Source organism: Grus americana, chromosome 23, assembly GCF_028858705.1.
Source record: "Grus americana isolate bGruAme1 chromosome 23, bGruAme1.mat, whole genome shotgun sequence".
Lineage (NCBI taxonomy): Eukaryota > Metazoa > Chordata > Aves > Gruiformes > Gruidae > Grus > Grus americana.
The window spans coordinates 6,559,115-6,573,341 of NC_072874.1; the positions used below are offsets into that span (position 1 = coordinate 6,559,115).

At 58.6% G+C, this 14,227-nt stretch overlaps 1 protein-coding gene across 1 annotated transcript; it reads left to right on the plus strand.

Annotated features, from left to right (window-relative positions):
* The first annotated feature begins 1,276 nt into the window (after positions 1-1,276).
* Positions 1,277-11,492, plus strand: SERINC2 (serine incorporator 2). The gene is made up of 10 exons (XM_054802712.1): positions 1,277-1,406; positions 7,566-7,727; positions 8,261-8,448; positions 8,551-8,630; positions 8,777-8,914; positions 9,039-9,208; positions 9,310-9,400; positions 9,526-9,661; positions 10,014-10,226; positions 10,746-11,492. The coding sequence occupies exons 1-10, from the start codon at positions 1,368-1,370 to the stop codon at positions 10,882-10,884; spliced, it is 1,356 nt and encodes a 451-aa protein (XP_054658687.1). The 5' UTR covers positions 1,277-1,367; the 3' UTR covers positions 10,885-11,492.
* The last annotated feature ends 2,735 nt before the right edge of the window (positions 11,493-14,227 follow it).

A 14,227-nucleotide genomic window follows, 5' to 3' on the forward strand; every position in this document is an offset into this window, starting at 1 on the left:
TGGTGGGCACCAAGTTGAACATGAGGCAGCAATGTGCCCTTGCTGTAAAGAAGACGAACGGTGTCCTGGGCTGCGTTAGGCAAAGTATTGCCAGCCAGGAGGGAGGGGATCCTTCCCCTCTGCTCAGCGTTGGTGAGGCCACACCTGGTGTGCTGGGTCCAGTGCTGGGCTCCACAGTAGCAGAGAGACAAGGACATAGTGGAGGTTCACAAAGATGATTGAGGGACTGGAGCATCTCACGTGTAAGGAAAGGCTGAGAAAGCTGGGACTGTTCAGCATGGAGAAGGGAAGGCTTGGGGGGATCTCATCAGTGGAGATAAATACCTGAAACAAGAGTGCAAGGAGGACAGGTCCAGGCTCTTCCCAGTGACAGGATCAATGGCCATGGGCACACACTGAAACACAGGAGGGTCCCTCTGAACATCAGGAGACACTTTGACTGTGATGTTGTGGAGTGTCCATTCTTGGAGATACTCAAATGTTGCCTGGACATGGTCCTGGGCAACTGGCTCCAGGTGGCCCTGCTTGAGCAAGGGGTTGGATCAGGTGATCTCCAGAGGACCCTGCCAGCCTCAACCTTTCTGTGGTTCTGAACTGGTGGGTGTGCTGGAGCTTGTGGGTGTGCTGTAGCCAGTACATGTTCTGTAGCCGGTATGTGTTGGCACTGGTGGGTGTGCTGGACTTGTAGGACCTGACGGCCAGGAGCAGCCCAGCTCTTCCCGGGCCTCGAACGCAGTCACTGACCCCATGTGTCCCCTCGGAGCTCTCGGCAAGGTCACATCTGGCTGCACAAGCAGCATTCAGCCATGAAAAATCACAGGGTTCACCAACTTCTCCCCTGGAGCTGGGTGCCGGGTGACCCCCGGCCCACGCAGCATCGTCAGGGACAGGCGCCAGCGGGGACCGGACCCGGCCCTTCTCAGGGGACCCAGTTCACAGCGAACACGCTCCAAATACCCCCGGGGGCTCCGGGCCGCCTTCAGAGGAGCCCACCCTGCTCTCAGGGCACGGAAAGCCCCGGCAGTGGGGGCCTGGGCAGCATCCCCGGCTCCGGGGGCATCCCAGAGCCGCGCTCCGGACCGGGCTCATGGCGTCGGTGGGGTCCCCTCGGCGGTGAACGGCAAAGGGGGGGTCCGGGGCCGCCGCTGACCCGGTACGAGGGGTCGGGGGGTGGAGGGGCTCCCCCGCGGTCGGGCCAGCCCCGTCCCGCCGCTGCTTCGCCCGCCCCGCAGCCGCAGGGGCCGCCCCAGGGGAGGCGCGGCGGCAGCGACGCGGCCCCAGCTCCGCGCCCCGGGATCGGCCCGGGCGGAGCCAGCGCGGCGGCGGCGGAGGGGGGAAGCGGGGAGGCGGCGGGGCCCGACCGCACCATGGGGGCCTGTCTCGGCGTCTGCTCCCTGCTCAGCTGCGTGAGTGCCCGCCCGGCCGGGGCACCGGGGGCACCGGGGGGAGCGGGGGGAGCGGGGGGAGCGGGAGGCACCGGGAGACACCGGGACTGCGTCGGCTACGAGCGCCGCAGTGACGGGCGCGGCCCGGGGGGAGGGCGCTGCTGCTGGGGTCCGGAGGAGGGTCCGGGGGGCCCGGGGAGGTCTGGGGGCACCCCGGGGATGTGACCTGGTACACCCGGGGGGGGGGGGGGGGCAGGGGATACCCGGCTCGCTGCAGCCGGGGGGGGGCCGGGGGCAGAGGGGACGCGGGGGGTTCCAAGGGTGCACCCCTCTGTGCCCAAGGGTGCACCCCTCTGTGCCTGGGGGGATGCAGGGGACACTCGGCGCAGGGCATCCCGCTGCACCCCGGGTGTCCGGGGGAGACCCAGAGGGTTCACCCCAGAGAGCTCTGGGGCTCGTGAACATCACGGTCGAGGGGAACGTGGAGTTTGAGGGTGTCTGGGGTGGTGCATCGCTTGGGGGATGTGGGGAGCCGGAGGGGTGATGCCTTGCTACACCTGGGGGAGTGGGGGGGTCCTGCCCCCCTGCCCTGATTCTCTGGGGGGGTCCAGTCCTGCTGCACCCATGCGATGCTGAGGGGCCAGGGGTCCTGCCTGGTTCTCACTGCGAACCCCCAAAGCGGGGGGCTGGGGATGGCGTAAGAGGAGGAGCCGGGACGGGGGGGTGCAGGTCCGCGGGTGGGAGGGCTGTACGTGGGGTGCCACGGCCCAGGGCGGGGGCAGGGTGTGTGATCCAGGGTGCTGTGCCTGGTGACGCAGCGTGCGTGCATCAGGATGCCATGCCCAGTGACGCAGGCAGCTGCCTGCGGCTGGCGCTGCCGTTCCCTTCCTGGCGTTGCCTCACCTGCGGGCGCGGGGCCAAGGCAGGGCTATGAAACCAACCTGGAAGCCGAAACCAACCCGGGAGCTGCCGGCCTCGAAACGGGGCTGGTTTCACAACTCGACCTCAAAGTTTTGGAGGTTTAATGAACGGGAGCTTTTGAAACGCAAGATCGAACAGATGGTGGCCTGCAAGGTTTCCGTCTGTAACATACATCTGATGCTTTTCCTTATGGGCAGGTATCGGAAAAGCCGGGAGTTACTCTGGAGCAGGTCGGGGAGGTTTCTTGCCTAATTCTGGATTTTTTCCCCCAATAAACTATACTGGACCAGGCTGTGCTAATGGGGTAGAGTCGCTGTGTAGGTTTGGTTCTCCTGTTCCTTCCAGGGGAGGTGTTTGACTAAAGGGGTGTTTTAGCTCGATTCTGAACACAGAAGAAAAATCCAACCCAAACCCAACCAAAACCCCCAATCTAAGGTTGGTTTTGGGTTTTTTTATTATTTTATTTTTAACAAGAAAACCTGAACTAACTCCTTCTGGTCAGCCTGCATCATTTGAGTCAAAGCACTATCGGATTGCCAGGCCATCTCTTCAGCACTGTCCCATTAAAACTCTACAAGCCGTTCCTGAGTGGAGCTTTGCACCACGCCAGGCAAATTTCCTTTTCTCTGCCTCCAGCGATTTGCCAGATTCTGCCCAGCGCCGTCGTCTGGAGCTGCCTTCCCTGGGGACAGGGTTGGTGTTGCCAGCAGAAGCCTGCCCAAGCCAAAGCAATCCCTGGGGGCTCGTGCAGCCCTCTGGCATGGTTTGGGCAGCTCGTGGGGACTGGCAGACTCGTTGTACCAATGCAAAGCCACCTGCCAGACGTGAGAGCCACCCACCTCCTAAGCCTGTGCTTGACCCTGTGGGTTTGGTACTGATTAACCTGCCGGGTCATTAATTTAACAGGAGATAAAGACCAATTTTGGTTGACTTGGTCTCTGCATCTCTGGATTTTCTAGGGCGAGGGCAGCTTGCAGAAGGTGTGTTGTTGGGTTGGTGTTGTTGGGTTGGTGTAGCTGGGCTGGTGTTAGTGGGTTGGTGCAGTTGGGCTGGTGTTGAGTTGGTGGTGTTGGGCTCATGTAGGTGAGCTGATGTGGTTGGGTTGGTGTTGGGCTGGTGTTGTTGGGCTCATGTAGTTGAGCTGGTGTGGTTGGATTGGTGTAGTTGGGCTGGTGGTGTTGATTTGGTGTAGTTGGATTGGTGTAGTTGGGCTGGTGGTGTTGATTTGGTGTAGTTGGGCTGGTTTAGTTGGGCTGGTGGTGGTAGGGTGGTGTAGTTGGGCTGATGTAGTTCGGTTGGTGTAATTGAGCTGGTGCACTTATGTTGGTGTAGTTGGGCCAGTGTTGTTGGGGTGGTGTAGTTGGGGTGCTGGTGTTGGATTGGTGTGGTTGGGTTCATGTTGTTGCATTTCCTTGTGTTGGACTGGGTGGACGGTGCTTGTCTGGCTACGAGCACGCTCTCCTGGTCACCAGGAGGGGAGGCACAGCAGCCCTTCTGCGTGAGTTGCACTGGAGGTGAGCTGCATTTAAATGAGGAAGTCGATAGTGAAACTAGAGACAATTATCTTTCATCTGCAGCGGCTGAAAACCAATGCTTCCTCATTCATCCGCCACTCATGCTGCAGCCGCTTCCCTCGGTTGGCTTTTTCCATCCTGCTGTTTGGCCGTTGGCCACATTCGTACTTACGGGCGTCTTTGAAAGTCTTTGAGGGGAGGTGTATCAGAGCGTGTCCAGCGCTGCCTTAACGTGGGAGGATTTTCCTTGCTCTTAACCCACTTCTTTTTCAAGAAAAAAGCTGAAATCGAGAGGTGCCCAGGCAGCAGGTTGGGTTAGCGCATGGCGCAAGGGATCTGCTTCCTTTGTGAAGGAGCTTGGCGGGGCGGGGTGACACCCAAGAAGGGCACCAGGAGCCGTGAAAAAAGGGCTCAAAGCAGGTCAGTGGGATGGGGCTGTCATACCCCGTTACCTCGGCGGTTGCCTTCCTGTGGTTACAAGGGGCTGTAAAACCTGAAATATGGCTATGGAGCTTGGCCATGTAAGGGTCATCCTTGAAAATAAACCTGGCAGGCTCCAGGGATGCTGCATGCTCCCAAAAAACTCATACTAGGAACTACCTTATCCACCTGCAGCTTTCCCAGAGGTCAGCTGCAAGGTTTGGAGCCTGCACGTGGAGCAAGGGTTTCCCTTCAGCCCAGCTCCATCACGGCCCTGTGGACACCCCTTCGCCCTGCTCCCCCCGCACCGACCCCGGGGGAAGCGTGACACCCTGCTGATCGTGACACCGTGCCTGCTGCAGGTCTTCGGTGATGCCTGGACGTGAAGCTGAACCCCCAAATCCAACAACTTCCTAAACAATAACAAACCTCATGGTTTTCCAGGTTGGTTTGGGTGATTTTGGGACCGGTGGTTTTTATTTCAGTTGGCACCGAAAGGAGGGGAGCTGGAGGTATTGATGTGCTTAAAGTTAAGGGTGCGCTAAGGTCCTTTGCAAGGTAAGGTCAAATAAGGCAGTAATTCTGCATTAAAAGGGATTTTTGTTGTTATCTGTCTTTTAATTTGAAAGAGAAATACGGTAACGCTGGCATATGTTAAATGCATTCCTGTGCAAGTGGTGCATTTAATGAGCCTGAAAGGAAGCTATCTCTAATTGAAAGCCATTTTTTCAAGCTTTCGAGTTGAAAACATGAAGTGATGTCCCTTGAGCAGCTCCTGGAGAGGCAGGATGAGGGTCCCTTGGGATGTGGGGGCTCCTCTCGCCCACCCTGGCTCCCGCGGGCACCCTCAGCTCAACACAGCCTCTGGTGGGGCTGGGACGTGGGGCTGACATGTGGGTAAAGAGGAATAAATCAGGAAGGAGGTCATTTTTTTTCAAAGAATGATGTGCTTATGTTTAAAAAAGAAATCCCAAGCCACCTCTAGTGATTTGGGGGCATTGAAGTGATCACTCATGAGCATCCCTGATTCCAGCAGCTCAACATCTGGTTTTCTTTTCTGCCACGTCCGTTTTTTACACTAATTTTAGCAATGAGAAATGTATATTTGAGTTGATACTGAGCGGTGTTTAATTAATATGGATCACTGGGCATAATTAGGAAGTACATAGCCACAATAAAGACACAACACGTGTGCATGGGAGAGAGCTGAACCCTTCTCCTGTTGCAAGTGCACGTGGCCGGCTGGTGTGTCTCAAGTGCAGGAGAGGAAGAGCTGTTCAAAGGGAAGAAATGAAGTACTAAAAGCAAAATAAATCAATGAAGTTAGCTTGTAAATAGAGGGGAAGTAGTTTGCTGAGGACCAGAGATGGTCACAGGATTTCCTAGGAAGAAGCTGGCTCGATGCAGGAGTTAAAAACGCCGAATGCTGTAAATTTTGAAAGAAGTAGATTTTAGCTAGAGAAAAATATTTGGAAAGCAAAGTGGTGCTATTTTAAACAAACTGCAGATGTTTAATTCCCGCTGCTCTCTAGGCAATACCTGTACTGGCAGCTTGGCGGCACCTGCGTGGGGATTTCTCGCTGCTCCCTGGGCTGGTGCGTGGGCCGGGGGAGGCTGTGGGCTTGTGAGGGCTTCCCTGAGGCATTAAAAAAAGGAAGTAGCCTGAAGTTTCCCTATTTTAGAGGAATTTGGGTGTGTTTTGCAGTTGCATTGCATTGCATGGGCTGTCTGTCCCGAGACCCTTGCTGTTCCCACTCACACCATGGGGAGTTGGAAATTCAGTTTTAATTTAGTTTTTGGGTCCTTTGAGGTTTTATTCAGTGTTTTAGCCTGTCTTTAGCTCGTTTAGGCAGGGTCAGCGCTGGCTTCTGGTTCAGGGGCCGGGAGGGCACTGCTGCCCGCTTTGCCTTGGTGTGAGATGTTGGTTTTACTCCCCTGACCAACCTCAGTAATTCCTGGGAGTGCGGCATCTTCAACGCTAACCCAAGAGACACCTTATTCCCCTGGGGTTTTTTCCCCAAATATTTAACATGGGACCTTCTGCTCATGTGCCATAGTGGATTAGTGACCCAGCAGTGACAAGCCATCCCAAAAAGCTTCTTCCATACTCTTGCCTAAAAATGCCCTTTTTATTCTCCAACTTCCCCCTGCTTTTGGGAAAATAGGGGTTTGGGGATGTGGCAGCGAGCCGGGAGATCCCGGGGCTGGTGCAGGTGAGTAAGAGGCTGCAAATCTGCCCCGTCCGGACCAGGGATTCCATGGGCAGGGCTGGCTGCAGCCTCCTGCGTTCCTGCCCCATCGTGGGCTTTAAAACCTGTTGTGCAGAACCCCCGCAGCTCTTCTTCCTCTCGGGCAAGTGACTGGGGCACTCCCCAACCTGGTAGCTATTAAATCGGTGGGTAAATACCCAAATTGTTGGACAAGCTGGTGAGAACAGCGTATATCTGACCTGCAAAACTCAGCCCAGCCCAGTCCAGCCCAACTGGTGGGATGCAAACAGCATCTCCCTAACGCTCCTCTAGCGATGGCTCGCGGGACCTAGGGAAGTCCAAGAATATAGTTTAATAAAAAATTCCTTTTTCTCCCTGCAAGCGTTATGCTGCGCAATCCTCAGGCAAAACCCCAGCCAGTGTTTTGCTAGGTAGCAAGGCTGCGTTTTGTTAAGCCGGGGTTTCCCCGGTTCCCCACTGTGCACCAGCTCTGGCACGGCAATGGGAGCCCCTGGAGCGAGGATGCACCCGGCAGCGCTCCCGATGCTGGATTAGGGAAGCCCGGACCCACTGCGGACTCCCAGGGCTGCTGTGCCTCAGTTTCCCCACCTGTAAAATGGCCTTTGGGGAGGGGGAAGGATGGCAGAACACGTTTCCCCATGATGCCGATACCGGTGTTTTCCCCATCCTGTCTTAGATTGAAAAGGCAGCCTTAAATTACTCTGCAGACTCATATATCTGGTGAGGAGAGGAGGCTCCTGCAGGGCCGTGCTTTGCTTTGACCAAAGCCTTTTTTTTCCTGCAATTGCTGGGGAGCACAAAAAGAAGATGAGGGTGTCTCCGGGACTCTTGGTGTCATTTTCCAAGTTGGTTGGTTATTGCAGTGGACCCGTTCCTGTGGCTCTTTTGGTTTTCACCAGCTTTTTGGGGAGATTTGGGGGGGTCCCACGGGGCCGTGAGGTCCTGTGGGATGCGGGTCATGATGCTGGCCAGGAGCTCTAAGCAAAGCCCCCAGCACAGCAGCGTGGGTTCCTGGGCAGATGTTACAGTTCAACCTGGGCACATGTTTTAGGGCCAATTTCGACCCCTCCGACGCGGGGATGCTCTCGTTGCAGGTGTCGTGTCTCTGCGGCTCCGCGCCATGCCTGCTCTGCGGCTGCTGCCCCTCGGCCAAGAACTCCACCGTCTCCCGCCTCCTCTTCACCTTCTTCCTCTTCCTCGGCACCCTCGTGTCCATCATTATGATAATCCCCGGCGTGGAGAAGGAGCTACACAAGGTAAATAATGCTCACAGGTCACTGGGCTCAGTCGCCACGTGGAAGAGATTTAGTTTGTGGTGGGTACATGGGGCTGAATTAGAAAGTTAATTTTTGGGGCGTGATGTTGCTTCTGTTCCTTTTTTCCTGAGCATCTCACTGGGAGAGGGTATTGTTTACCCCGGTTTTCCACGGAGGGGAAGATGCAGTGGGATAATTTCATGCATTATCTGGCTTTCCCAGATGTGTCCCAGGAAAGTTTCCTACATCCCATTTTTGGGGGTTCAGCTCCCAAGTGACTTGCAGGTCACGGAGGTGGGACTTCAGGTGCAGGGAGCTGAGCTCTGCCAGCTCAGCTAACGCGAGGGCTGGGCCAGGCTTTTTGGGAAATGCTGGTTTCATCCCAGCTGTGTCACCCCACCGCTGTCCCCAGGCAGGCCAACCGCTTGCCTTACGGGTAGCGTTGGAGCAGTCTGGCCCATCTTTGGTGGCACCAGGGCTCGTGGTGGGTGCGGGATGCTGGGGTGATGCTCACCCTCCTGTCGCCGTTGCAGCTCCCTGGCTTCTGTGAAGGCAGCGGGTCGGTCCTGGGGGTCCAGACCAACATCGACTGCAGCAGCTTCCTGGGTCACAAAGCTGTGTACCGCATGGGCTTCGCCATGGCCACCTTCTTCTTCCTCTTCGCCGTGATGATGGTGTGCGTGCGCAGCAGCAAGGACCCGCGAGCCGCCGTGCAGAACGGGTGAGCGTTCGTCCCTGGCGGGGGGATGCTGGTGTGGGGGCAGACCCCCCCTTCCCCGCTGGGTTCCCGCTTGCAGACCGTGCCTTCTCTCTCCTCCCACAGCTTCTGGTTCTTCAAGTTCCTGGTGCTGGTGGGGATCACAGTGGGGGCCTTCTACATCCCCGATGGTGCCTTCACCTCAGGTGACGAGCTGCCCCCGCTCTCTGGGTTAACCCCCAGCACAGGATCAAACCCGGGGCTGGAGTCAGCATCCCTGCTGCCGCGTGCCCTTGCCATTGCCAAATTCCCATTTGCCCTGCTCTTAACTGGTTTTTCTCTTCCCCTCAAGTCTGGTTTTACTTCGGTGTGGTCGGTTCCTTCCTCTTCATCCTCATCCAGCTCATCCTCCTCATCGACTTCGCCCACTCCTGGAGCCAGCTGTGGCTGCGCAACGCGGGCGAGAGCAACGCCAAGGGCTGGTACGCAGGTCGGTATGGCTGGCACTGCAGAGGCTTTCGGGATGGGGGACTCATCCTGGGGCTGGGTGCCGCTGGGCCAGCGGGGACTTGGAGCTCAGCTCCAGCCTCTTTCCTTTTTGCTTCCTCCCCCAGCCCTTTGCATCATCACCTTCATCTTCTACGCCATGTCCATCGCGGCCATAGTGCTGCTGTATGTGTACTACACCAAGCCCCAGGGCTGCACGGAGGGCAAGGTCCTCATCAGCATCAACCTCATCCTCTGCCTCATCGTCTCTGCTGTGTCCATCCTGCCGAAGATCCAAGTGAGGCGGTGGGGGACACACGGGGGGCCGGTGGCTGTGTCACCACGGGGTCACCCAGCGGGTCTGGGGCCAGCCCTGAGCCCCCGCCGTTGCGTTTGCAGGACGCCCAGCCGCACTCAGGGCTGCTGCAGGCCTCCATCATCACCCTCTACACCATCTATGTCACCTGGGCCGCCCTGGCCAACGTACCAAGTGAGCAGGATGCGGCCTCGGGTTTGGGAGGGGGGTGCGTGGGGCAGGACCACACACTGGGGTGGAGGCTTTGCCCCCCTGGGTCTCTGGGGGCTGAACCCCCTGTGTGTCTCCCTCACCCCCAGTCCAGACCTGTAACCCCACGCTGCTGGTGAGGAACAGCACCAGTTCGGCGATGGCCACCCAGCCGCTGACAACCTGGTGGGATGCCCCGAGCATCGTGGGGCTGATAATCTTCATCCTCTGCACCCTTTTCATCAGGTGAGGACTTGGCTTGTGTCCCCAGGGACTGCCCCATCCCTCTGCCTGCCCGGAGCAGAGGCATCGGGTGGCTTTTAGGGGAAGTCCGTGCTGGAGGGGAGGTCGCAGCTTGGTCCAGGGTTTTTGTCATGACGTGCCTCTTGCAGAGCCGGCCCGGTCCCCAGGGACACAGGCAGCCTGCCTGCGGGGTCCTGCTCTGCACAAGCTGCATCCCCGAAGTACCCTGCCTGTCCCGGGGACGGCCCTGCAGGGTGTCCCCAGGCGGGTGGGCATGGGGGGCTGAGCTGGGGCTGGGGGGCAGCCGAGGAGGCCGTGGGCAGGCATCCATGAGCCTGTGTCCCTCTGCCTGCAGCGTCCGCTCCTCGGACCACCCGCAGGTCAACAAGCTGATGCTGACGGAGGAAAGCGTGGCCGGGGCGGGCGGTGAGGCGGCGGCCGTGGAGAGCGGGCTGCACCGTGCCTACGACAACGAGCAGGACGGTGTGTCCTACAACTACACCTTCTTCCACCTCTGCCTCCTCCTCGCTGCCCTCTACATCACGATGACCCTCACCAACTGGTACAGGTGGGCAGAGCTGCCGTGGGGACCGGGGCCTGTGCCCCTTCCTCTGCTCCCCTGCTCCTGGCGTCCTCCCTGCTCTTGTGCTGGGCACAGCTCTTTGCCGAGATGCATCCGTCTGCAAGCCCGCTTAACGTGCACTCTAATCAGTGTTAATTATTTTTAAGTAGCATAGGGCTGCCTGTGCAGTTGTGCCCCGGGCTCGCCAGCTCCCTACTGCAGCATCCTCGGCTGCAGCCCGGGATCCCTTGGGACGTGGGGGGAGCGGGGACCCAGCCTCTGGGGTGCTGTAGGCTGCAGCGGTGGGGTTGCATCTCCTGGGCGAGCTGCGGGGAGCTGCGTGGCTGCAGGCGTGGGGCTCCTCCGCTCTCTCCTCCACACTCTGCGTGGCACCCATGGCGCGGTGCTCGCAGCCTCCATCCCTCCCAGCGCAGCTGCTGCCCGCCATGCTTGGGGCATGCAGGGGGATGGCACCCTCCCGGTGCAGCGCAGTGATGGGTGCCGCCCACTTGTTCGCTGTTTCAGGCCAGACGAGAGCTTGCAGGTGCTGACGAGCCCCTGGACGGCCGTGTGGGTGAAGATCTGCTCCAGCTGGGCCGGGCTCCTGCTCTACCTCTGGACCTTAGTGGCTCCACTGGTGCTGCCGGACCGGGACTTCAGCTGAGGCGGCCCTGGGCATCTCACTGCTGGGTTGGAGCCACCGCAGCCATGTCCCTTGAGGCCGGGGACAGCCCCAGCTCTGCCTTAGCCTCGGGTTTTGCACACAGGAGCAGCTGTGCTGGGTTGAGCCTTCTTGTGGGTCTTCTGTTTTAATCTGAAAGGGATGAAGTGCCAAGCGGGGAAAATCAGCAAGGGCTGAGAAAGACCTGAGGATGCTTTTGAAGCTCTTATCATCTCCATGTCTGTCTAGTGCCTTTGGCGGTGCCTCCATACCCTCTTCTAGAGGAGACCACCGCCTTGCCTTGGGAGAGGTTGGTTTTCACCAGCTTTTTCTTGCTTGGTGCCCTGGGACCATGGTGCCTTTTGGAGAGGCTCTGGGGACTGGCCATGTACCAGGACCCAGGACGCAGCTGGTGTTGCCTCCCCGAACCACCTGGAGGAAAACAAATCTCAGGGATTTGTGGCTGGAGGCATCCCCCCAGCTCCTGCCCAGCCGTCCCCGCGGGAGGACGGGTCCCTGGTCCTTGCTGGAGCACAGGTCGGGTTTCCCGCAGGCTGTGCTGGCGTGGCCCCAGCGCCTTTCCTCATTAATAAAGTCTCGTTTGGAATAAACCTGGCAGATTTGTCCTTCGGGGTCTTCCCTGCCATGTGTGCTGGGTGTGCGGGAGGTGGATGAAGAGGGATGTACTAAACAGACCTAACGCACAGCTGGCTGCCCTGTGGGTGCAGGCAGGGGTGGCATTGCTTTGGGGCACGGTGGCTTTGGAGCCCTGGACCCTGTTGCCAGCCTGCGGCAGCCCGAGAGCTGCTGTTGGAGAGGGGCATGTTGCCTGCAGGGTGGGCAGCGGTGGTCTGAAAAGTGGGGTGCACGGCGTGGGATGCACAACGTGGTGGGATGCACGATGTGTGTGGGGGTGCACAACGTGGTGGGGTGCACAGTGTACAGGGGTGCACACAGTACGGGGGTGCACACCATGCCCAGGGGCACGTGGGGATGGGGTGAGCACCATGGTGGGGTACACACCGTGCCGGGATGCGCACGGGGATGGGGTGCCTCACATGCTGGCGTGTATCCCGTGCAGGGGTGCACCCTTTGGGGGAGGGGTGCCCCCAGGTCGGTGCACACTCTGGCAGGGGGTCCCTGCCCTGCCTGCAGCAGCCGTGGGAGGTGAGACGTGCCCGTCGCCCACCCCAGCCGGGGCTCCCCGGGAAAGGGCCTCCCGGCTCGGCCCTGTGCTGGAGCAGCGATTCAGCCCATCACCGTGGCCAGGCTCGTTCTGTGCGGGACGAGGAGGGGCTGGGCGCGGGCACTGGAGCCGCGGGGGCCCGGCCGCAGGCAGCGGGGAGGCAGGAGCAGGCAGGGGAGGCAGGAGCAGGCAGGGCCGGGCGGTGCTGAGCGGCTCAGCCACGAGGTGGAGCTGGCAGCCCGCGCTGCGGCACCCGGCACCCTGCACCCTTCGTCCTGCACCCTTCGTCCTGCACCCGTCAGCTTGCACCCTGCACCCTGCATCCCACACCCTTCTTCCTGCACCCTTCGTCCTGCATCTCTCAGCCTGCACCCTTCATCCTGCACCCTTTCATCTCTCAGCCTGCACTCTGCACCCTGCCTCCTGCATCCTGCACCCTTTGCCCTGCACCCTTCACCCTGCACCCTTCATCCCACACCCTGCATCCTTCATCCCGCACCCTTACATCCCTCCTCCCGTCCCCTGCACCTTGCCTCCTGCATCCTGCGCTCTGCACCCCCCATCCTGCACCGTTCATTGTGCACCCTGTACCCTGCATCATGCGTCCCGCGCCCCACATCATGTACCTGGCACCCTTCATTTTGCACCCTGCACCCTGTAGCAACCTGCACTGGGCTGTACAGGCAGTGTTGGGGTGGGCAGCCTTGGCAGATGCACTGCCAGTAACATGTCTGCAGATGTCCCCTCTTGGCTGCCATCTCCCCAGCCATGTAGATGGGGGGACTGCAGGAGCCCCCACTGCAGAGCAGCGGTGCAGAGCAGCAATGCACTGGGAGCTGACTGTCCCCATAGGCACCTTGGACAAGTGACACTTGCCAATGCAACGTGGTCCCCACGGCCTGCGGGGACACGTTCAGTCCTTCCCCATGACAAGTTTTGCCTTTCCTATTTCCTACCTTTCAAGAGGGGAGAAAAATGCTGCATCTGCTGCAGCCGGCGGGTCCCTCCCTGGGCTGTAACCGCTGGCCTCATCTGCAGGCAGCTTCTCATGATATTCCCAAGCAAAGCAAGTCAACAGGAGATAGACCCAAGGCACTGGCTGCAGGAAATGTGCTCTTGGCTCCTGAATGCCTCCCCTGGCCAGGGAGCTGCTGCGAGGGTGAGCATGGTTCCGCAGAGCCAGCAGCACCCACTCTGGTTCCAGCAGTGACATAGCAGCATCCAGAGGTGACACAGTGACGGGGTGTCCCACTCAGGGCAAGTCTCCAGCTTAGCCAGCAGTGAGTCTCTAGCTACCACCAAAATGCCTCATCCCTGGGATTTTCCCTGAAACAAGAAATCCTTGTTCTTTCTTTCTGCTCTCCAGCTGTATCCAAACAGCTCTGGTGTGACGCTGCTGGAATAACCCAACAGCGAGCACCGGCGTGCTCCTTCCCCTGCCTTGACTTGAGAAGGTCTGGATTGCACAGGGTCTGCTGCAAGATTTATTTTCACTTCATGCCTCCTATTCGTTATTTATTTAAATAAGAGTAATCTTCGCTCACTGTTTTCTCTAGGAGATGTTTCAAACCGCTTGCAGATACACCTCAATGTAGCGATCATTGCACCTCCAGAATGACTAAGGAAACTGAGGCAGGGTGAGTTGGGGTGTCTCTGATGCTGCTATGGCTGCCAAGTCACACCGCCTCAGGCATCCTTTGATTTTGTGTTTCAGTGGAGAAAAACATCCCCATGGTGGGTTATTGCCTGCGTGATGTGACTGTCCCATCTGACTGTATTTATCCATCCACGTGCATCCAGCTGCGGAGCGCCCCAAGCAGGAGTTCAAGCCATGGGGAAGCCTGGCTGCTATTGCAAGCCCTGGCTGTATATTTTAATGCAAATAAATAATAAAAAAAAAATGGGTTGATTGCAAAAAAACCCCAGGCCTAAGCATGACGTGAGTGAGGCTCACAGGCAGAGATGCCAAGTTCGGTCTGGGCCCTTGCAATCGCCTCCTGGTGCTTGTCATGGGAATGGAGAGTTCTGCATTTGCTTGTTAGCAAGATCCATTTCTGAGTCCAAATACCTTATCGTCCACAGGCAGGGAGGATGGCAAGCAGCCTCCTGCTTGCTGGGCATCACCGCCGAGCTGACCCAAGTCCATGGGAGCGGCTGCAG

Coding starts and splice junctions, on each gene's coding strand:
- SERINC2 (XM_054802712.1), top strand. CDS start 1,368: ATGGGGGCCTGTCTCGGCGTCTGCTCCCTGCTCAGCTGC. Junction 7,728..8,260: donor TGGAGAAGGAGCTACACAAG/GTAAATAATGCT, acceptor TCGCCGTTGCAG/CTCCCTGGCTTCTGTGAAGG. Junction 10,227..10,745: donor ACCCTCACCAACTGGTACAG/GTGGGCAGAGCT, acceptor TCGCTGTTTCAG/GCCAGACGAGAGCTTGCAGG.